The sequence below is a fragment of the Heteronotia binoei genome, chromosome 1 (assembly GCF_032191835.1).
Source record: "Heteronotia binoei isolate CCM8104 ecotype False Entrance Well chromosome 1, APGP_CSIRO_Hbin_v1, whole genome shotgun sequence".
Classification (NCBI taxonomy): domain Eukaryota; kingdom Metazoa; phylum Chordata; class Lepidosauria; order Squamata; family Gekkonidae; genus Heteronotia; species Heteronotia binoei.
The window spans coordinates 139350429-139374512 of record NC_083223.1 but is presented as its reverse complement, the minus strand read 5'-3'; the positions used below and the strand labels follow the sequence as shown (position 1 = coordinate 139374512).

General features: G+C 39.6%; 1 protein-coding gene across 1 annotated transcript in view; it reads left to right on the top strand.

Annotated features, from left to right (window-relative positions):
* SERAC1 (serine active site containing 1) overlaps positions 1–24084 on the top strand; it is a 45327-nt gene that overhangs the window by 11781 nt on the left and 9462 nt on the right. The window contains exons 2-12 of the mRNA XM_060241419.1: positions 769–860; positions 2571–2607; positions 5313–5449; positions 5982–6071; positions 8483–8614; positions 11140–11261; positions 14004–14132; positions 15330–15443; positions 18801–18963; positions 20073–20223; positions 22384–22525. Of these exons, the coding sequence (XP_060097402.1) occupies positions 769–860; positions 2571–2607; positions 5313–5449; positions 5982–6071; positions 8483–8614; positions 11140–11261; positions 14004–14132; positions 15330–15443; positions 18801–18963; positions 20073–20223; positions 22384–22525 (1309 nt within the window). The remainder of the gene's footprint in view (positions 1–768; positions 861–2570; positions 2608–5312; positions 5450–5981; positions 6072–8482; positions 8615–11139; positions 11262–14003; positions 14133–15329; positions 15444–18800; positions 18964–20072; positions 20224–22383; positions 22526–24084) is intronic.

The window sequence follows — 24084 nt, the reverse complement described above, 5'->3', positions numbered from 1 at the left end:
GTGATGTGACACAATGGTGTAAGGTAAGAACCAATCAAAGGTTCTTTGAGCCCAACATATAAATACACCAGGGAAGTTTGCCTGATACATCTCTTTATGATTTGCTGCTCTGGCCTGCTTGCTTTCCATTAAGCCTCTACATCCAGTATGATTGGACCTTCAGTCACTCCCTATGCAGAAATGCAGCAGAAGGGCCCACTCCTAAAGGTGTCTGCACATAATGTCTCTGCAGGTCACCCCTCTGGGCTTTTCTCCTTCCAGTCAAGATGTACAGAGTTTCAAGATAAATAGAAATACAAGCAGCAGACTCCACCAAGTGTAATTAATTCTTGTGGATGTAAGAATGCTTCCAGTTCAGAAGTATCAGATGTCTGGAACTAGCAGCATAATTCTTTCACGCTATCAAAAAGGAATCCTAGTTTTTCCTTATAATGATGGCTATCATCTGCCCATGCAAAATTTCAAGTTGCAACAATCTGTGCAATCCTGAATGATGGCGGCATTCAGGGCAGAGTTCAAATGTTCCTTGAATATTCTGACAAAAGGATTTTTGACTCTCAAAAGCTAATACTCTGAAAATCTTGTGGGTGTCTAAAGTGCTGCTGGACTCAAATCAAACTGTACTACTGTAGACCAACATGATGACCCTCTGGATCTGTACTATTTCCTGCACTGTTGGGTGCAATCCCAAACAGCTGGTATATGGGACTAGCAAGAGAAAAGTGTTTTATTAGCAGTGTTATAAATAATATTTTTATGCCTCCACAGAATGTCACTGGCTGTTTATTGTGGGATCTGCTGTAGAAAGATAGGAACTTTTCGGTCAGCCACTAAATCAGACAAATCCTGGAAAGATATCAGTAAGTTACTTTATGATTCCTGGCCTAAGGGTAATACACCTTTTGTTATGTTATTTACTTGTTTCATGGAGGATTTATTAGCAAGTGGCCTGATACCTGCTGTAGAAATGTTGCATAATAAGTAATATAGCCCAAATAATATTTGTTTAGGGGGCTTTGTGTCCCCACACTATAGAATTGCCAACTGTATGTCCAGTCTTCCAATTCTTAAGGATTTTAAAGATTTGAAACTAACACTGCTCAAGCTCTCATTGTGAAGTTTAGTACTGTAAATACTAAAGGCTCAAGCACATAGAACATTTCCTCTTGTGCAAGCAGAAAACATAAGAAAGTTATTGCACGTGCATTTCTTGCATTTCCACTTGCACAAGACATATTTCAGCAGTCCTCTCTCTATAATGATGTATTCCGTTAAATCACATTGCACCTCCCAGTTGAACAGTAGTGGCTGCATCAAATAGCCTCATGATTTTTGTACCCAACAATACTGACTGGAGATGAAAAATCAGTACTATATCTTATAGTAGCTCTTGTGTAATGTCTTGCAAAATATAACTGTTAAGTAATATTTCTTTTCCACCATTGCATGGCAGGACCCAACCCAATGATAGGGACATTAGGAAGGCACTGTCTGCTCAATTAGGACCAGGAATTCTAGTTTTTCTTGTAGGCATTATATGTAGTTTCCATGCAATATGGGTGGCATTCCAGCAGGACAAGCAATTTGGGTGATAGAAATAGTGATACACCTTCATGTTACACAGTCATGATGGAGCATTTTACAAGGTTGCAAGGAAATGTACTTTTAATGGAGGAAAGTATTGCATTAACTTTTCAAATTTTGAAATACAATACATAGTTGACATATTAACCACACTCAAGTAGTTATGCATTCACAGGGATTTTTCTTTTCTGTTCGTTGAAACAAGATATGTTCATGCTGTTGGGATTATTACTGAGTGCATTTCTTTGCAAGCCAATTGTTCATATGAGTTATTTTTTAATTTTATATGTTGAAGTGCTTTGTTGGTCTTAATTTTCTGTCTTCTTCCAGCAAACTTGTGATTTCTTTATGTGTATTATATAATAATCTAGTGAAACACAAGCTGTCATTTGTGAATGCTGAACTAACTAGTATTTTTAAAACACAGAAGGCATTAAATATTATTCTCTGCTGGAAAAAGCTAAAAGTGATGGACAAGCTGGCCATTCTATCACAAAGTGTTGAATCATGAACAGCTGGAAAACAATGTTGAGTAATGCTATTTAAATGAATATGGCTTATAGTGGTGAAACAACTTTTAAAATTGGGAGATAGGTTAACATTAATTAATAATTAAAAATTTATCAGGGTGCTGGTAAGAGGAGCCTATATGTATAGGGTTGGGAAAAAGTAATTTATGTAATCTGCAGCCCAATCCTATGCACATTTATTTGGGAATAGGTTCCACTGAATTCAGTAGGATCTTTATTTTCAAGCAAAAGTGCATTGGAAACTCTGTACATCATGATCTGAAATGTGTGTACTCAGATATAAATTTTATAGGGTTTAATGGAATTAACCCTCAAATTTAAGCTTTCAACCTTGATGTTGTACTATTTCATTTTGAAACCATTATTTCTAATGTAATTAAATACTATGTTTTTGTATATTAAAACCTGCCATTTTGCAAACTCAATTTATATAACACTGAGTTTTTCATTTTTAAGGGAAAATTGCAAAGATAACTGGCTCACTTATTTTAGGGTAAGTTTTACCTAGCAAATGTCAATTTAATTTATATAATGAAGTGAAGTTTTATGATATATATATCCAAAGAGGTTTTGTAACACATTCCTAATCAGAGTTCCACCCATCTAAGCCCACTAACTTCTGTCAAATTAGAACTCTGTTTAAGAATGCACTGGAAATGTGGGATGTATTAGTATTTCAGCTGTCACTCAGAGCATTGGAGTCTCTCTATATATGTAGAACAGGAGTGGGCAACTTAACCAACATCAAAGGCCCACTTTAGAAATAAATAATAAGTAAAAATATTACTATATATGCTTGAGATATGGCATTAAATAGTGCACTTAATTCCATATGTATTCTTTAGAAACTGGCACTCTCTAATGCAAGACAGAGGAGTCATTCCTAGAAAAATGTTGCGGTTGCTTTAGAAATAATAAATATTTAAAGCACAATTCCTTTTTGCTTCTTTTTGGCTCTCTGCTTTGTTTCAAATCCTTTAGCAATTTTTTCATGTTTCTGGCATAAGACATCTATAAACTGACATCTAAAGGAAAATCAAAGTAGGTCATTTTAAGAGCATGCAAGCTGCATGTTTCCCACCCGAGCATAACACAGTGACACTGTCTCAATGTAATGTGGCACGTGCTGTTACAGAAATGCATCCATTCTTGCAGCTGTTCTTTTGCCTCTACATTTGGTCACTAAATGCAACTGATGCTGTTTCCAAAGGCCCTGAATGCTCAGCTATGGGAACAGGAAGAGGGAAATGAGAGGGGCTTTGGTGGCTTGTTCTTCTGTGTCTTCATTGCTGGCTATGGATTTAGTCTTCCACATTTTAAAATTTGCATTGCGGACTATATATTATTAATTCCAAAACTCTGTATCAAGGCAACTAGTGGACTGCGAGAGAACTGTGAGTGTGCTGCCCTAAATAAACGCTCCTGTGATTCCAAAGAATTCATTCACAGAAGTAACATTGGCTGTTTGCTGAGTTCACTGCTCTGGCCTTGCATTCTTCCAGTTGCCCTCCTTTTTTTGCTCTTTGCGATGTGTGAATCAGACTGGATTATACAACAGAATTACTGGCCTTCAGCAGAAGTTTCTGTATATGTTGTTGCTGTGGGCTTTTCTCATTCCAGTCAAGAGGAATGCTTAGAACAGTGATTAATGAAGAAATGCAGGCTGTTAAGGGCAGGTTATTTTAACTTTTATGCTCTAAGAATAAACCTTTTCAGATGTAACACTGAAAAACTGCCATAAACTCTTCCTTTGTATTAATAAAGTTCACACTGCAACCAAACTTCTTATTCACAAGTTTTGAAAGTGTAACGCTTCTACAGATGAGACTCTGGTCTCTGGAACATCTTTAGGATATGGCTTATTTGGTCTCCTCCCTCTTCAGCATGTCTATGGCTGTGCATAATTATTCAGTTACATCTTTAATAGGAAAGCCTCCATGCGCTGGTTCTATTTTTCCTTGCTTTGCCCAAATTGAGTGCCTGTTTCACTTTCAAAACCAATGCCATGCTACTGATTATGGTGAAGTGCTGGCCCAGTTTAGGCTATATGGGCTTTGTCACTGTACTGCCAGTAGTTAACAGCAGGCTGCTAAGTACTTTCTTAAAGTAAAATCTTTTATTTCCATTATGGTTGATTGGCATGAAGTCCTTAATCTGTATCCCTAAGTAAACCCTGTTGACTTGAATAGTACATATTCCTGAGTTCCTGTTTATTTGCAAAGAAAGACATGGGTTGCATTTATCAAATCCTAAACACTGCCATTTCACTATGGCTGATTTCGCACTGACCTTTTACTGGCGCGACCACCCTCCTCACACCGGCGGATCTGCAGGGATTTCGCACCAGAAGCGCCGGCGCAGCCAAAAGAGCCGGCAACTTCCGTCGCGAAACCAGCTCAAACGGAAACCGCCAAGAAGCAGGAAAACGTTTGAGCGGGTTTCGCGACGGAAGTAGCCGGCTCTTTTGGCTGCACCGGCGCTTCTGGTGCGAAATCCCTGCAGATCCGCCGGCGTGAGGAGGGTGGTCGCGCCAGTAAAAGGACAGTGCGAAAACGCCCATTATGACATAAATTGCCAATCAACTGACTTGTGTATATTTTTGCACCCAGTGATTTCATGTATCAAGTGAGAAATTAAGTAATTTAGAAATATATTTCATAATTTAATTTGATCTCTTAAAAGAGGACATTATCTACAGTATTTAAATATCAGAATACTAGCTTCATGCAGTCTTGGACAAAGCTATGGTTCAGAGAATCAAGTACAGTAGCTTAGTCCTTTTGTGGAAGGCACTGAACCAAAAGTGCCCACTGGACTGTAGTCCAGTGAGAAAATGCCAGCTGCATTTTGGGTATTCCACTAAAGTGTTGCCTATATATTAAACAAGCTACAAGAACCAAAGTAGTGTTGTTGTTTAGCATTCCAAGTGCTTGTGAGAGAACCGTGTACAGTTTTAATGGTGATTAACACTGCAATTCTAAGCTGAGTTGCACCCGTCTAAGCCCATGGGTTTAGGAGGGTATAACTCTTTAGGGTTGCCTGTGGACTAAGGGGGATGCAACTCTGCTTGGAATTGTACTGTAAGTGTATTTAACTTTCAGATAACTATATGCACAGTTGGGTCTAACTTTGTATTTCTAGAAGGTAAGCTCTGTATTTGTGTTTTTAACATTTGCATTAATATCTTTCTTTTAAAAGGGGTTGTGTCTTTGCTGCATATGAACTTCTTACTTTAAAGAGGTTACTCTCATTTGATACCCAAGTAGTACAGCAAGAAAAACTGAAGTCCTATATTTATTTGCAAACTGCTTCTTTGGATCCAAATGAGTATCAGGGTAAGATACATGGATTACTTCTTTAATTGGAAAGAGCTAAAAGAGCAGCTTGGGAAACAAGGATGATTTTAAAAGATCAAGAGAAATAACAATAAGGTCTTTAAGAATTTATCAGTATTATAGATTACTAGAGAAATTTATTACAGTGGAGTCAAGATTTTGCCTATATTCTTTTAAAATGCTGTTCTAGCATTTAGTTTTTTTCACTGGGGTCCATAGGCATGATCATCAAAAGTGCTCTGCTGATGGTCTCTTCCCTTCACCCCCATAAACCAGGACAAGCCCCCCCCCAGGCAAACATCAAGCACATATGGAACCAATTACTACTTGTCTTGTGGGCCTTCCAACTGTTGTCAGTGTGCTTTTGCTGACTGGCAGGTATTGTCACTGTCAGAATCCAGAGGCTAAATATATTTGTACTGTAAGGGTGAGGCTGCAGCATTAAAAATGGTACCCATTATAGTTTCTGTGCAGCAAAAGGAAACAAGCATGCATAATGTGACTGAAACAAAATGTGCACTGTTTTTTATAGGGTTTACGTATCAAGTGAGAAAGGAACTTCACAGAGCAGCAAGGAAAATACTAGAAACAAATGCTAAAATTTTCCGGTGGCCCTTTCAAGGTAGGTTTTATTTAGAATGTTCAGTTTTAAGAACAGATGTTTCAAGCTAGGTTAGAACAAGAGATCAATCCAACTTAGCACTTTGTAGCAATGTTTAGTGAGACATCCTGAGAAATTCACATAAGAGATGGCAGACAGTCTTTTACTGCCTTGCTTACTAACTATGGCCTGCTTTGTCTACCTCATTCACTCCAAACTGAATTCATTGCCAAATTATGTGACTATGCCTAAATAGCCGTTGTAATCAAAGATGTTGTAGATCTCTAGTTTAAAAACTAGCTCCGGATCCTAATGTCTTGTTTTTCACTAGGACAGTATAGTTACAGTAGCAGAGAGGATGACAGGTTAACTGGCAGGCCACTTAGAACTAAAGCAGTCCACAGATTCAAAAGTAAGAGCTAGATAAGCAAGGAAGCAGGCAATGTTCCCTCTAAGCTGTGGAGTTTTGTGAGCAGAAAATCAATTTTGTGATCTACTAGCATTAAAGTTGTGAGCTGCTGCATAAATTAGTTTGCTCTGGAGCTATTTTTCGTGAGCTAAGACAAGAATGTGTGAGTCAGAGGCTAAAAAACTGTGAGCTAGCTCACATTCAGCTTAGAGGGAACACTGGAAGCAGGCAAAGGATAGATGCACTATAATAACTCTGTACTGTGAATCCCACTACCTGCAGTTTGGATCCGTGTCCATCCTGGCTGGTGCATGCTTTCCGAACAGAACTACGAATCCCATTGCAGGAGATTATCAACAGGTCCTTGACTGAAGGAACCTTTCCCACGCCCCTTAAAGAGGTGGTGGTTCACCCACTCCTCAAAAAACCATCTTTGGACCTGGCTGTATTGGCAAACTACCAGCCGGTGTTGAACTTGCCCGTTTTGGGTAAAGTCATTGAGAGGGCAGTGGCAGCACAGTTACAGGGGTTTTTGGATGATGCTTCCATGCTAGACCCATTTCAGTCCAGCTTCCACCCAGGTCATGGGACAGAGATGGTACTGGTCACCTTCATGGATGATCTTTTGAGACATCTGGATCGGGGGGGCTTGGAAGTGCTGCTGTTGTTAGACCTGTCGGCTGCATTTGACACAGTCAGCCATCAGCTACTGTCCCGCTGCCTTGCCGACGTGGGGATTCAGGGGTCTACCCTTCAATGGCCCACCTCTTTTCTCCAAGGCTGGGGACAAAGGCTGGCAATAGAGGAGCAATCGTCCCAGAGACACCCACTTGTGTGTGGGGTGCCTCAGGGGGCGGTTCTCTCCCCAATGTTGTTTAACATCTGTATGCGCCCCCTTGCCCAGATTGTCCAGAAATATGGGCTGAGTTGTCACCAGTATGCAGATGACTTCTAGCTCTATCTATTGATGGGAAGTCGGTCTGGCTGTGCCCCAGAAAATCTGGACCTGGCATTGCAAGCCATAGTGAAATGGCTCAGGCAGAGTCAACTGAAATTGAATCCAGCGAAGACAGAGGTCTTGTGCCTTAGTCGCGGCAACCTGGATAGAGAGATCCCTTTGCCAGCCTTTGATGGGACTCCACTGGTGCCAGCATCAAGGGTTAAGAGCTTAGGGGTGCTCCTGGAGCCTTCATTGACAATGGAGGCTCAGGTAGCAACCATTGCCAAATCTGTATTTTTTCATCTTAGGCGGATAAGGCAGTTGGTTCCATACCTGCAGCGTAACAAATTGGCAACAGTGATCCATGCAACGGTCACCTTGAGAATAGACTACAGTAATGCCCTCTGCATGGGGCTGCCCTTGACTCAACTCTGGAGGCTGCAACTGGTGCAAAACGCAACAGCCAGGTTGTTGTTGGAGCTACCTGTACGGAAGCACATCCAACCTGCACTGGAAACATTACACTGGTTGCCTGTGGCATTCCAGATTCATTTCAAGGTGCTGGTTATAATCTTTAAAGCCCTATGTGGTCTGGGACCTGTCTATCTTCAGGACCGCCTTTCCCCATATAAGCCCCAGAGAGCACTACGTTCAGGGTCCCAAAATCTCCTTCAGATTCCTGGACTGAAAGAAATTCAATTGTCCACCACTAGAGCCAGAGCATTCTCAACAATAGCCCCCGCTCTGTGGAATGCCCTCCCGGAAAACATCAGGGTCCTGTGGGACCTGCCACAGTTCCATCGAGCCTGTAAGACCGAACTATTTAAGCTTGCCTTCAATAGTTATGGGGAGGCACAGCACTGACAGTCCCACTGGACAAATATAGATATTGAGAAACACCAATATGCATTTTGGATTTTATGGTTAAAATGTGTAGAATTGATTTTATTGTATAGTTTTTTAGTATTCTATGTGGTTTTTAACTGTTGTTAGCCGCCCTGAGCCCATTAGGGGAGGGCAGGATATAAATCTGATAAAATGAATAAAATAAAAAAATAATATTTATTTGTTTTCTAAATAAAGACTCTGTCAGTCCATTTGATGCAGAAGAGTATGAGAGTGCCCTGTGGCTCCTTCTGAAAAGAAGCCAGTCAGAAGACAAAACGGTCCGAATGCAAGCTGTACAGGATCTGGCCTCCAATCATTTCTGGCGAGGTAATGTATAGCCTCAGGGCATTTACTTGTGTGTTAGTTGTGATTACTAACTCACATGTACTATTATGGAGAGAATCCTCTGGTGATGGGATCCTCTGGAGTGGCAGTACAATCTTTCAAGATGTTCTCCTGTGTAGTCTCCTCTGCACAGCCCAAGAGCAAATTCATTTCAATGGAGTATGTGTGGAAGAGATTTCTGGTGGGTTGGGGCTTAATTTTCTTTTAAAAAAAATTGCTCAATGTAAGTTCATACCCTGCCACAAATTTTGTTAGTCTTTAAGGTGCTGCTGGACTCTTGCTGTTTCCCACTGTATATGCGTGCATGCATATATTTTAATTTGAGTTCTTACTAATATGAAATCCATACAATGGGCCTGTTCTGATTTCCTCTCGAGTATCATCGCTCACTATACCATTGCAGGTGATTTGCTCTAGCTACCAAGGAACAACCTGGATTTGTGGGAATGGGTATTTAAAGAGGACTCAATAATTGATAACTCCTCAATTGTGCACCAGAAATTTGCTCCATGGTACAAAAGTGATTAAGAACCATCATTCTAGAGCTTCTTATTTGGTCAACATTATAATTTAAGAACAGCATTCACAGTGTTGTGCTTTCATACAATGCCAACCAAGCTATTAACAAGCCAGTATGCCAAAATTGCAACTGATCAATGAATATGCCTGTGTAAAAGCTCTGTGGGAGATCTACCACACTATGTTCTGACCTGTGCTTTGTATTTGGGGCCCAGGAATAAATTCTGTCCATGCTTTTAGTTAATATACAATCCTTTTCAGATCCTGAAAAATTAGCTTATACACTTTCCAATATGGAGCCCTCTGTTTTTTACAGATTCGCTCTTTTTGCCCTGGCTGCTGGGAAGATCACAGCGAACTTTGTTTCTAACAATACCTCTGCCTGAATTGTTTTAGTATTATCGTGCTGGTTGTATGCTGAGGTTTTAGAATTTTAACTTTGGTTGCTTGCAGTCTCATTTTAGAGATATTTTAATTGTGAAGGCCAGTAGCCATCAACAAAAAAACTGATGATGATAACGACAGTGGAAATCATGATGACTTTAAAACAATAACTTTTAAAGCAGCTTTTTCCCTTTAATCATAGCCTGCAGTGTGGGACCTACTTTAGCTGACTCCTGAGCCTTTCCCCTGTTTCCTACCTTTTATTTTTTTCTTCTCTTTTTTTCTGTAGATCTTTGTCCTTCTCTTAAAACCTTAAAAAAAAGAAAATTATGGTGCTGTGGGCGCAACCCACCTTAAGTCAACGCATGACTAATTTGCAGATCACATCTGGAGTTGAAGTGAAACAATCTTTTCAATTATGTTTTTCCTTTCATTGTTGCTGACAGCACTTTCTTTTAATACATTTTCAACAGTTCACTTGTAATTTTGTCTGTCCCTGATAATAGGAAGAAGTGTGGGAAAGTCCTGAAAGGCTGAGTTTGTTTACTTTTATTTACTTTTATACCTTGCCCTTCTCCCAGTGGGAACTGAAAGGTGTTTTACATTGTTCTATCCTCCATTTTATCCTTACAACAGCCATATAAGGTAGATGAGACTGAGAGTGTGTAACTGGTGCAAAGTCACCCAGCAGGCTTCCATGGAAGAGTGAGGGTTTAAACCTGGCCTTCCCAGATCTTTGTCTGACACTCTAAACACTGTACCGCACTGGGAATTGTGCTGCTCTTGGGCTGGCACACAGATATATCAAGGCAGAGTCCCTTCATATGATCTCTTTAAAAGTTCCTCCAACCCTAGCCTCCCTCTTAATCTTGCTGATAGTCAAATGAGTGGAGTGAATGCTTACAAAGCGTATATAAAAGGATTTTGCCAAAGCTTTAGTTCCTTTAAGGTGAAGAGCGAAGCTTCCCTAGACTTGGTCTGACAAGGTCAGGGTTTCTTCCAAATGCAGGAGCTTCCATGTTCTGAACCTTGTCAGCTCAAGAACTGCACAGTTCCTTAAAAGCCTTTCAGTTTAACCTTTGGAGACTTTTCCCATACTTTCTTAGCTGTGATTAATGTCCAGTACTTGAACAAAATGCAGAAGATTTTTTAAAAATTTCAAACCACGTAGCTTTTCAGCTAAAGGTTTTCTCTTATTGAATATGCAAATTTAGCACAATTAAAATTCAGCCCAGTTCTGGTCACAGTTTTCCAGTACTTTGCAAATTAGCAATGAATCCAGTACTTTGCAAACACTTCAGTTTACTGTTAGCATTTTAGATGGATTTTTCTCTTCACTTTCCTAGCCCTGAAAAATGGGTAGCCTTTATCATAACTGTTTGCTACCTTGTTTATTCTGTGTGGCATACCATCATCTGCCACCTTTTTATTCTATGTGGCATACCATCATTTCCAGACTGAAGGTTTGAAAGGGTCCTCCTTTTTTCTGCCTTGTTCTCTTCACCTATATTTTAATTGCCAATGTGCATTTTATATATGTATTACGAAGCTGAAATAGACCAATTTTTTCAAGGAGTCCTACTCCAATTTTTATTTTTATGCAGATTATCAGTATAGGGCAGCTGCCCAGGTTAGTGATCAGAGAACTGCAATTGGCTTAGCACGATGTAAAGATGTTGACCTGCGATTTTTCCTGCCACCACCTCCTTTACCAAAGTCAAAAGATGTAAGTACAATAAAATCCAGACTTCATTTGGCCAACAGCTTCTTTTCATAACAGGTGTTTGAGCACTAATTCTCCTTAAGAACCCCAGTGTATCAATTTCACTTCTTACAGGGAGTCCTCAGAGGAGAAACAAATTCATTTAGCAGGCAGGCAGTGCCTCAGTTTTCAAAAAGAGATATAAATCTTTCAGCAAATGTTGTGGGCAGCCTGGGGATATTAAGGAGAATACTTCTGAGGAAGATTATTTTGTCTGAAATGGGGTTGCCACTGGGACCCATTAAGAAGAATTTAAGGATACTGTAGCAGAAAACATAAATCAGTCCAGCAGGACATGGCATACTTTTTCAATACCTTTACAGCACATGTCAGGAACTAATGACTTTGGAAACGGGGATCCATTTCAGGATCATTTGGGGACATTCAAGCATTGGATGTTTTGTATAATGTTAAGCTTTATCTAAGGGAGTATGTAAGAATTTTTTTTGTGCTGCACATTCTGATTACTGATGTAATACTACTTTAAGAGACTTCATAGTTCTTCTATCACTTTAATATATATTTTTGCAGTCTCTACATGGTGGTTATTGTGTGATTGTAGCTGTTCTACACTGTGTGTATCTTTGTCAGTGTGGTGTCAGTGTGATGATAACGGAGGCAGCTCAGCAGTGACTGTAGCTCTCCCCCAGCCCTCCCAACCTCAGCTGCAGCAATGACAGAGGTGGCTTCTCCAACCTGAGCCTTGCTGCCTTAATGGAGGTGATTCCCCCATGTCCCACCCAACCCCAGCCTCACTACCTAAATGGTGGCAGCTCCACATTCTCAGCCCTTCTGACCTCAGTTGTAGTGATGATTTATGTACGTATTTCATTTATATCCTGCCCACCCCGCAAGCAGGCTCAGGGTGAGTTGTATCATAAAACCACACAATAAAAGCCATTCAGTAATTAAAATACAACTAACAATCAGGAAAATCAACATTAAAATGAGGCAGTTCCCCCACCTCACCCCAACTTTTCCATGTCAATGGAGGTGGTAACTTCTCCCCAGCCCTCGCAACCCCAGCTGTGGCTCCAACAGAGAAGCATTGTCTGCACGTGTACAAATAATGTTCCTCTGTTGAGGGGGGTGGAAATTTATGGTCCCCCCAGTTTTCAGATTTTTCTGCAAGGTTTTCCACAAGTTTGTAGAAAAATCTTTCTGTATAATTGAGGCTAATCTGCAGATTTAAGTATCTGCAAATGAAGACAGTTATTACTGCATGGCTATTAGATACAAGATTACATTTTTCATGCGTTGGGACTAGTACAATCTGTGATAGGGCAACACTTGTAATGCTGGCCAGAAAGTCCCTAGGAAAGCCTAACAAGATTGCCTCAGCATTTGTATTAAAGCATTGTGGGAGACATCAAGATCCTGTTCAAACATTCAGCTCCCTCTACCAAGGCTATTGTTAGGGGAATTAATTACCTAACTTTGTTATGCCAATATTCACACATAGTGACTGAGGACCCAGTTTAAATGAGCTGCTGATTATGAACTGTGTCACATGGGGAAGTTCCTTAGTCCTGCCTGTATTGTGTTTAAAAAAGATCTGAGTAAGGGACTAAATTAATTACTGACAACAGTAGCTGTTAGCCTCTGCTGCCTGGTCTGATAAATGTCAACTGCATGGGCACAGAACTGGAACAAAAGCCTGAAGTCCACTTTATTTTTAGCTGTGAATAGTGCAATACTTTCAGGACAAGTGAGCTTACTTAGTAATAAAAATGAGTACTGCAGACTGGGGAAATTCAGATTATTAACTGTTGTGTTCAGACTATATATAACAGACTAATCTGTATTGAGAGAAACAGTGGCAGCACAGTATCGAATATAAACCCAAAACAACTGTGCCAAAAATACCAAACACTTGATTCAAAATTAGAAAATTGTCATATTACATCAAAGTGCACAAACATCCAAAATTTCTTACAAAAATTACAATGATTAAAAATAGAGTGTAGAAAGTCCCATACAGAATATATCAATTTCACTTGGTGACTCCGAAGAACTTTCACAAATCTGTACCAGGTATGCTCACTCCAGAGTTATACAAAGAGCGGAGTCCATCCAGGGGATCGGCTTCAAAAGAAAATTCACCTTCACGTGATCACTGGCTTGAAACCACGTTTCACTGATTACAGCTTCTTCATAAGCTGAACCAATATGCTTGCAATGTCATCCTGACTAGTTCTCATACATGCCCATATGAGAATAATGTTTTGATTATGGGTTTTTTTCCTCGTAAGGAGGGGCACAGGCTACCTGAGAGTTCCAAGTGGAGACATAGCAAATCCTTGGGCTAGCAGCAGACAGGAAAATCTAGATAAATGTTCATCCGCAGACCACAAGGCTCAGTTCAAAGGCATGTTTGCTGTAATATACAGCTACTAAGGCACCCACTCTACTCATCTTGATAGGGTTGTGACAGAACATAGGAAGGCAGTTTTTAAGCTAGACAAGAGCCACATTACCCAGAGGTCACTGCTGTCCAAGAGCAGTGTCATGAATGACATCTAGCCAGTTCACATCATAAAAGCACCACTAAAGCCTTGCCTTTTGATGTCAATCACTCTCAGCAGTGTAGCTTCTATTCCTTCACATTGTTCTATTATTTCACATTGTTCAGTTTTTCTCCATATTTTTCTGCTTTCTGGTGTTGGATATGTTGACAGAAGTGGATTTTTTTTTTGTTTATTACAGATGTGCTGTTTGGAAGATGAACTCCGAGTGCTGCTGGCAGCCTTACCTCAGACAGATTTTGACCAGTGTGTACAGTATTTCACATCTTTGGCTTTAAGAGAAAGCAGTCAGACCATTGCTGCACAAAAGGTGTGTTCTGAAATCTCAGTGGATTGTCAGAAGTGAAGTGGTATATGTAACATGCAACATAAACTCTGAGTTACTGATGAAGGCAGAAGCCAAAACATTTAATAAACCTTTTTATCTTGAGCCCTGTTATCCAGATAACTCGAGGGAAAATTAAAAACCTTGTCTGCCTTCTTATAAGTTCCTAATTTTTACAGTTGCTGCATTCTGCCAGAACAATGTTGGTTCACAGACTTAGTTCCTGATTAAATATTTGCTTTGTGCCAGGTGTGTAAGTTCCTTGGATTTATCTCTCTCAAGTAACCATTTTCTTTCATACACAAACTCTTGTGTCTTGAGGTAGATAGTGAAATATAAAAGTCAGTGATCAATTTAAAAAGAAAGAAAGCAAAAAGAATTGTACCAATGTTGAGTTTTTTATATTTTCCTGCATGGTAATTTTGGAGCAGGGCAGCCCTCAATCAGTCAGTTCAATTTATTGTACACAGCATTACTGCCTAGCAATATAAAATTGTTATAAAAACAGATCAATGATCTATGAATCATTCTCATCAGCTCATCACTTGAGTAATTCAGTATATAATTCTGAACCAACAGAGAATAATTCCTTGTGGCACAAGCCTTATATGGCACAAATTTATGTTACAAATTTGTCTGTATCCAGGAGCAGATAAAACAATTTGTACTGCAAAGGCCAGTGAATGTTTGTGAGCAATGATCACTACCAGGCCTCCCTAAGAAGACAGAAAAGCCTGTCATGATCGACATCTTTGATATTGCCAGACCCACCAAGGGCAAAACCTTTCATCAGAATATTATTATATTGACCAGCTTTTACAGCTGTTTCCATTGGCTGAAATCAGAGCGAACAAACTATGGTGAAAGTTCAGAGGTCTTGTATGTAAAAGATTATTTGCCCAGTAAGGCTGTGGTTTGAATTTAAAAAGATATATTTGAAAGTCAATTTGCTGTGGCTTTTCTTGGAATTCCCAATTGGCTAGCCTATTTTTAATAGAAGTTTAGTTACCAGAACTCTTGACTGACCAAAATAAATAAAAATCCAGTAGGTCTGTATCTTTGGGTCATCTCCCATTTTCCCCATCAAAGTTGCTAGGATGGTACCTATTTAGGCTAACCGTTGAACTTCTTGATTTCTTTTAAATGTGTTTTGAAATTCATGTCTGATTCATTTATTTCTAGGGGGGCTTATGGTGTTTTGGTGGAAACGGTCTGCCTTATTGTGAAAGTCTCAGTGCTGTTCCTGCTGACACAGTAGAACTCTTTTGTTTGCAAGCTTTAGTACAACATTCCAAGGTAACTCAGCAGATAATTGAAGCTCTAAACTTCTGCAATTAAATTTCCATTCTACAGAAACCATTATAGAAATTGTCTGTATCTTAAGTATATAAATCTGAATGGAAGATAAAAAACCCTCATGGATTATTCAGAATAAGTAAAATGGAAGTCCAATGGCTGGCACCTTAAAAACTTAAAATCTATTCCAATATAATTTTTTGTGAGTCAGTCATAGAATCATAGAATTGGAAGGGACCTCCAGGGTCATCTAGTCCAACCCCCTGCACCTATCTACCCCTAAATTCACAGGATCTTCATTGCTGTCAGATGGCCATCTAGCCTCTGTTTAAAACCCTCCAAGGAACTGAGGAACTACTCTAACCGTCAGGAAGTTCTTCCTAATGTTGAGCCAGAAACTCTTTTGATTTAATTTCAACCCATTGGTCCTGGTCCTACCTTCTGAGGCCTCAGAAAAAAAATTTTGCACCATCCTGTAGATGACAGCCCTTCAAGGACTTGGAAGATGGTGATCATATGACCTCTCAGCCGCCTCCTCTCCAGGTTAAACATCCCCAGCTCCTTCAACCTTTCTTCATAGGACTTGGTTTCCAGACCCCTCACCATCTTCGTCGCCCTCCTCTGGACCCATTCCAGTTTGTCTATATCCTTCTTAAAATGTGGTGCCCAAAACTGAACATAATACTCCAGGTGAGGTCTTACCAGAGCAGAGTAAAGCGATACCATCACTTCACGTGTCCTGGACACTATACTTCTGTTGATACAGCCCAAAATTACATTTGCCTTTTTAGCCACCTCATCACGCTGCTGATTCATGTTCAGCATATGATCCACTAAGACCCCTAGATCCTTTTCGCACATACTACTGCTAAGACAAGTCTCCCCCATCCTATAATGATGCATTGGATTTTTCCTATCTAAGTGCAGAACTTTACATTTATCCCTGTTAAAATTCATTTTATTGGTTTTAGCCCAGTTTTCCAGCCTGCCAAGGTCATCCTGTATCCTTTCTCTGTCTTCTACTATATTTGAAACCCCTCCCAATTTAGTATCATCAGCAAATTTAATAAGCATTCCCTCTATTCCTTCATCCAAATCACTGATAAAGATGTTGACCAAAACAGGTCCCAGGACAGATCCTTGAGGCACTCGACTTGTCACTCCTCTCCAAGAGGATGAGGAACCATTCGCAAGCACTCTTTGGGTGCGACCTGTCAACCAGTTACAGATCCACCTAACAGTAACAGGATCCAAACCACATTCTACCAACTTGTCAACAAGGATAGTATATGGAACCTTATCAAAAGCCTTACTGAAATCAAGATGAACGATTATCTACAGCATTCCCCTGATCCAGCAAGGTAGTCACTTTCTTAAAAAAAGAGATCAGGTTAGTCTGACATGACTTGTTCTTGAGAAATCCATACTGGCTCTTAGTAATCACAGCCATCCTTTCTAAATGTTCCAGGACTGACTGTTTGATGATTTGTTCTAAAAACTTTCCAGGTATCGACATCAAGCTGACAGGTCGGAAGTTACTCAGATCCTCCTTTTTCCCCTTCTTGAAGATGGGTACAACATTCGCCCACCTCCAATCTTCCGGCACTTCTCCTGTTCTCCAAGAATTCTCCAAAATACTAGCCAGAGGCTCAGAAATTACATCCGCAAGCTCTTTTAGAACCCTTGGATGCAGTTCATCTGGCCTTGAGGACTTAGTTTCATTTAAAAAACTATCCCTATGCTGATCCTAGGATGGAACTTCATACCCTCATTATATGTTCTGTTTTTGCCATGTTGAGCACTGTTTCCCTCAGAAGAGAAGACTGAGGAAAAGCATGAATTGAGCAGTTTCACCCTCTCTTCAATACCTGTTACATTTGCACTTTCCTGCCCTCGCAGTGGGCCTACCATGTCCTTACTCTTTTTCTTACTCTGAACATAAGAAAAGAACCCTTTTTTGTTGTTTTTAGCATCTTTGGCCAGCCGAAGCTCATACTGAGCTTTAGCTTTACTAACTTTTTCTCTACAAGCACTGGTGATTTGTTTATATTCATCCTTGGTTATAAGGCCCTCCTTCCAATTCTTAAAAGAGACTTTTTTATTTCTCAAGTCTTTAGAGAGCTGTTTATGGAACCAACTCGGCTTCTTTAGGCTTTTTCCATTTCTTCTTCTCATCGGAATCATCTGTGATTACGCTTTCATATTTTGCTTTTAAGAAACTCCCACCCCTCCTGAACCCCCTTCTTCCTAAGTATTTCTGATCATGGGATTTTACCCAGCATAGTTCTAAGTTGATCGAAGTTTGACTTTCTGAAGTCCAACCTGTAAATCTTACATACAGCTTTTCCCTTCCCTAAGACTGTAAATTTCAAAATCACATGGTCACTACTGCCCAAGGTGCCCACTATTTCCACTTCTTCAATCAATTCTTCCTTATTTATTGTTCACATTTATGGATTTATTTATTTAAAACATTTATTAGCTGCCTTTCTCCCTTGTGGAACTCCAGGTGGCTTACAATATGAATAAAACATTATTAAAAACACAACAGTTATAAAATCCATTAAAATCACAATTTAAAAATTCCAAATTTGAGGTTAATAATATCTAAATCTAAATGTAGTCTTTAACTACCTCCTGTAGATCAGCAGTGAGAGGGCCAGGCAACCTTCCTGGGCAAACTGTTCCATAAGCAGCCCCAAGCAGTTCGCGGGAGGGGCAGAGTATAAATTAATGGGGATGAATAAACAAATAAATAAATGTAAGGCTGCCATGGTAAAGATCCCCTCTCAGGTACTCTCTAAATGAGCACCTTTAGTTGGCGGGATGGTCAGGAGGGCATCTCCTTGTGATCTTAATTCCCAAGCAGGAATAGATGGGAGAAAGTGACCATGTCCTTTAGATACCCAGTTCCAAGCCAGGCGGGGCTTCATCAGCTGCATGGCATGTACATACATGACAGCTATATCTGTAGAACAAAGTTAAAAGTCCAGTGGCACCTTTAAGACCAACAAAGTTTTATTTTTTTATTTTATTTATTGAATAAAACTTTGTTGGTCTTAAAGGTGCCATTGGACTCTAATTTTGTCCTGTTGCTTGAGACCAACATGGCTACACATCTGAATTTAGCTATATAGATGAAATTACAAGCAACAGAAAGATGGACATGGAAATAGATGTTATGTGGTTGCTATTTAAGAATCAGAATACAGCAGATTGTGTTTTCTGGCTCTTTCAAGAGGGGCTCTTAGTGATGCACAAATCACACTTTTGTGTTTTGAATAATTTTGCAGTAGATTTTTAACAGTTTGGACGCTGCGATATTATGTATTTCCTCTACTTTTTGTATAATTGTAGATTCCTACTCATTGTGATAAAATTGAATCACATGGTGGGCTTCAACTGCTACAAAAACTATACCAGCTTCGTAAAGATTCTGCAAAAATACAAAGGAACATAATTCATATAATTGGAAACATGGCACTGGATGAACGACTTCATTCATCTATATTTCATGCAGGTAACAGAAAGTGTATTGGCTTCAGCTATTGATAAAATTGGGGGAATAATGATGGAAAATAGAGAATCCCATGATTGGTTTTCAAATCATGTTGTGTTGTTTTTAATCAAGCATTTAAGGCTTTTAGACAACACATTGTTTAGTAAGCTAAAATTCAAAGGTGCCTAGAGAAGTACTCACATATTACACCAAGTGGTCCCAGAGTAAGTAAGTGGCTGAAAAGAAATAATTATTAGGATTGTGAATATCTTAATGCGTGGAAAGTAATATGGATAAATGCAGCTTACTAATTGGAGGATAGTTCTTGCTAACTGACTGGGTCAGTTTATATTGTCAAGCAACTCTCAAATAAATCAAAATACTGTTTAAATCTGTAAGTGTACCTAATGTGTCATTTCTAAAGGGAAGGATTTGAGAACTGAGACAACAGCAGAGTGAGCATTCTATAGAGGTGATTAATAAAGTGGTCACCTTGTCACAATGGTGCAGAATTGTTTTCTGTTGCCCCAGAAGGTCAGACCAGAACCAACGGGTTGAAATTAAATCAAAAGAGTTTCCAGCTAAACATTAGGAAGAACTTCCTGACAGAATGGTTCCTCAGTGGAACAGGCTTCCTGGGGAGGTGGTGGGCTCTCCTTCCTTGGAGGTTTTTAAACTGAGGCTAGATGGACATCTGACAGCAATGCTGATTCTGTGAATTAGACAGATCATGAGAAGGAGGGCAGGAAGGGCTGCATCAGTGTTTAGTTCCTGTGGCACTTTCTTACACACCCAGGGAAGTGCCCATTGCTACTTTGGGGTCAGTCAACAATTTTTCTTCAGACCAGTTTGGCGAGGACTGATACCCTCAACTCATCCATGCATGCATATGAAAAGCTCATAAGTAGAGCACGGTGGACTTGTATTCACTCAGTACATCAGACCTGGCAGCAGAGCCCAGCTTGCTGACCTTTGCAAACAAAGGTGCTAAAGAGCTGTGACTCATCCAGCTTAGAACTGCAGTAGAAGACTCTTCATAAAAGTATTGTTTGCCTATTTCTCTCACACTGTACAGTAGGACATTTTGTTTTACCAGATAATATATATTACATTTTATGATTCAACCCTAGGTTGGGTTTCAGTGTTAGCTGAAGTCATGAAGTCTCAGCGTATCATGGATTCCTCACATGCAGCAAGAGCCTTGGCCAACCTAGACAGGGAAACGGTACATGAGAAGTATCCAGATGGAGTGTATCTTCTGCATCCAGAATTTCGAAGCAGGTAAGGAGATAGAGATTCTTATATTTCCTTCTACTTCAGCAGTCAGAGTAGGTTTATAAGTATTCTTTCTGAAATATTGAGCTTTCCCTGTGGCAGTCTGCTCTCAGGGCTAGTTCTCCTTGTGAATGGTGAGGGCTGTGTGTGTGTGTGTGAATGTTTGTCTATTCTCTTATCTTTGTTCTTTACAGCAGTAACCAAACAGAGACCACCAGGCGCAGTAGTAGCTGTCTTTAATTCACAGACTACATCAGGTTACAGAGAGACTCTTTCAGCCTAAACATAACATCCTGCTTGGCTTCCTGTGCCTGACCTTTTCCTCTGCTGCATGGCATGCCTCTCATGGCTCTGCCCATGGGTTGAAATTGCACTCTTCTCCCAGAGGGCAGGGCTCCTTTCCCCAACTCTACACCTAAGACTCCTTGCTGGCCTTAATTGGCCTAAGTGCCTGGCTGCTTGTTAACTTCCACCATCATGGATGGAACTTTAATTTGATCGTAAAGGAGTCTGGTCACATGCTCATCTGATAGTCAGCTGTTGAGAAACCAAGTAATAGTCCTGCATATGTGAAAGATACTTCAAAGGAATCATCTATAGAAAAGGCTGCTGACTAGCTGTTCTATTGCTCCATTGACCTTCTTATTCTGTTGTACAGTGCATTTCCTCAATTTTGTATTGTAGAGGCAGGCACTACAATCCATCAGTTTAGTCACCAGCTCAAATCCAGAGAAAGTTTAGGAGTGACTAAGCATAGTTTAATGGGATTAAAGTCTTAGCCATGTATTTAAACCCTATTGAGTTAAGTAGCTTGTGACTAGATCTATCTTATATTTTTCCTGCTGGCTTCTATGACAAATAACTACTGGGAGAGAGGGCAGTAACGTAAACAGAAGTATATATGTGAAATACACTGTATTTAATGTCAGACTTGATTAAATCCAAACTAATGAGGATTATGAATGATCTTTATATCTAATTCTGAGTATGCCCACCAAAGTGGATTAAAAAAAAATTCTGCAAGGAGGGGCACCCAGGAACAGATGGGCGTTATTTGCAAGTCTGAGGGAACCACTAAATGTAGAAATTAGGTGGCATCTTATGTATAGATGGTATTATACACCAATCAGAATATCTCAAATGACAATTCCTGGTTCTAATATAGAAAATATAGGCTATGTTGTATATGGTAGGAATGTTCCATGGCCAGAAAAAATGTTAAAAAATATTTAAGGATTACAGCATGAAAGACCAAATTGAACCAACATACTGTTAGCTGTAGTAGCACACAAATAAAAAAAACAATTTTCATTAATGTCAATGATGACAGAATCTTGTTATATTTTTACACAATATTATTGCCTCTTAACATGGAGCATTAAAGCAACAGACAGAGTACATAAAGTCCAATAAACAAAAAAATTAATTCACAACGTCCATTATAAATTCGCACTCATTAGTTCTCAAATGGGAACTATCAAGTCCATGAGAAGTCCAATATGCAGTCCTAGTACACACGAGGATTCTAGATAATCCCTCGTTCTGATGACTTCTTCTTCAGTGAACCCTAGATAGTAATGTACCAAACTATGCCATCATAGCGGTTTTTATGTCCACCCTATATATTTTGTGGGTCCAATTAATTAACTGCATGATTAAGTTCAAGTTTTCAAGTAATTATTAAGTAATTATTTTTTTGTCTTAGAAATATTTGCCTTAAGTGCTTTGGAATCAAATAGAGTGCCTTGTCTAAAATAATTACTTGAAAACTTGGACTAGGAGACTGAAGGCAAAGTACAGAATAGTTTCTAAAGAGAAATCTGAAGTGAGGAAAAGGATAGTAGAGACAGGGCATTGAGGCAAAAAGAAGGCACTCTTAAGGAAATCTGATAGTGCTTAAGACCAATAGGAGCTTTACTCTCTGAAGTGTGAGGGAGTGAGATTTCAGGTAGAGAAAGAAGTGGTTGCTAGGTCTTTCTAGACTGTTATGCTAATTCTGCCAGTTATGCCTTCTGCTGCCACTGCAACATTGTGATCTAGAAACAGAAAGAGGGCAATAAAGATCAAAGTATGGGTAGAAGGATAGATTTAACATAAAGACTTAAACTTTTGATATTATGTATTTTTTATAATATGTATTTTTCTCTTTTATAACTTCATTCTCAGTGAGCCTATTAAAGCTGATGTCCTTTTCGTTCACGGTCTTTTGGGGGCAGCATTTAAAACTTGGCGGCAACAGGACATTGAGCAATCTGCAGAGGAGAAGGAATTGGATGCAGAAGATGACTACAGTGAATGTTGGCCAAAGGTATGGAGGCAGTCACAGATGTTTATGAGCTGGACTTCTGCTCTATCTTGAAGGTCACTGTGTCACCTCAGACAGGTCTCTGGAGAAGCAGCATTTATATTTCCTAAATAAAAGCAAATATTTTAGCCTTGCCTACCTTAGAGGATTGTTGTGATGATAAAAAATGGAATAATACTTGTCTGTGCAGCTCTGAACTTCTTAGAGAAAGGCAGGAGATCCATGTGATAAATAATATGTAGGTGAAATTAGCAGTTCTTTAAACTGAACAGCAGTTCTAGTTCTAGTTTAAGCAGGATCCGTGGTTGTCTTTAATGTGGTTACCATTATCCCAATTAATTTATTTAAAACATTTTTTCCCTGTGATCTTAATCCCTGGGCAGAACATATAGGAAAAGATGGCCCTTCAGATGCTTTGATCCCAAGCCATGTAAGGCTTTAAAGAGTAAAAAAAAACCTTGAATTTGGTTTGGGAGTTGATAAGTAGCCATTGTAATTGCTATAGTATTGGGGTCATATGCTGGTCCCAACCAGCAGTCTAGTTGCAGTGTTCTGCACTAGCTACAGCTTCCCAAAGTAGAGCACCTTGCAATAGTCCTTAGTTAACCATGGGTAGGCCCACCAATGGGAATTTGTTCTGTAGGTGAACGGAGTTTGAGTTTAATGTCTACATGGTTTGGCTACATGAAATCTTCTCACACGCTTGGAAAGGCTTACAGGCAGGGCTTTTTTTGAGCAGGAATGCACAGGAACACAGTTCTGGCTGGCTTGACATTAGAGGATGTTGCCTAATATGCAAATGAATCCCCGCTGGGTTTTTCCTATAATAAAAAGCCCTAGTTACATGTAATATTAGGCAAAGGTTTCTTCTTTTTTGGTATGGTCATTTTTAAGCTTTAATGTAGTGTTGCATGTGTGCAATGTGCAACAGTAAGATCTCATGATACCATTAGTTTCATATTCTGTTTCAAGCCCTTTTCCTTTAGGCTGCTACATTTCTTCTAGCAGAGCTTTAGTAACTTCTATCTGTTATACGACAAAGCAGGCATTCTTTTCATCACCAACTGCATTCAGATGTCTTAATGAACTTCTGTGTGTCCTTGGTGAGTATGAAGACGGATTGTTCTCATAATTGCATGCTCTCTCCCTGACCTCATTCCTTCCCATACACAGAGTATGATTAAAAGCTTTCTAGTGTGGGAAACTTTGAATCCAGATTAAGTTTGCCATGACATTAAACTGCAGGTTCTTATGTAAATGAGTTTTCTTCTTTCCCACAAATTCTGGATTAGAATCTCTTTTTGTGGGATGAAGACACATTTCAGTTTGCTTAGGCATCTGCATTCACATGTCACAGTAAATTGGAAATTGATTGAAGACATCCTATAGCAGGAAGCTTTCAATCATACTCCCAAGTGTCAAAAGAGGGGAAAAGTGTATGGAGTAAGAGCATGGGAGCAAACTGTATTCTTGCATATTGGAGACAAAGAGACATTTGTTGACATGTCTGACTGCAGCCACTATACTTACGTACTGGAAAAGTATCACCTTCTGAGTTCTGG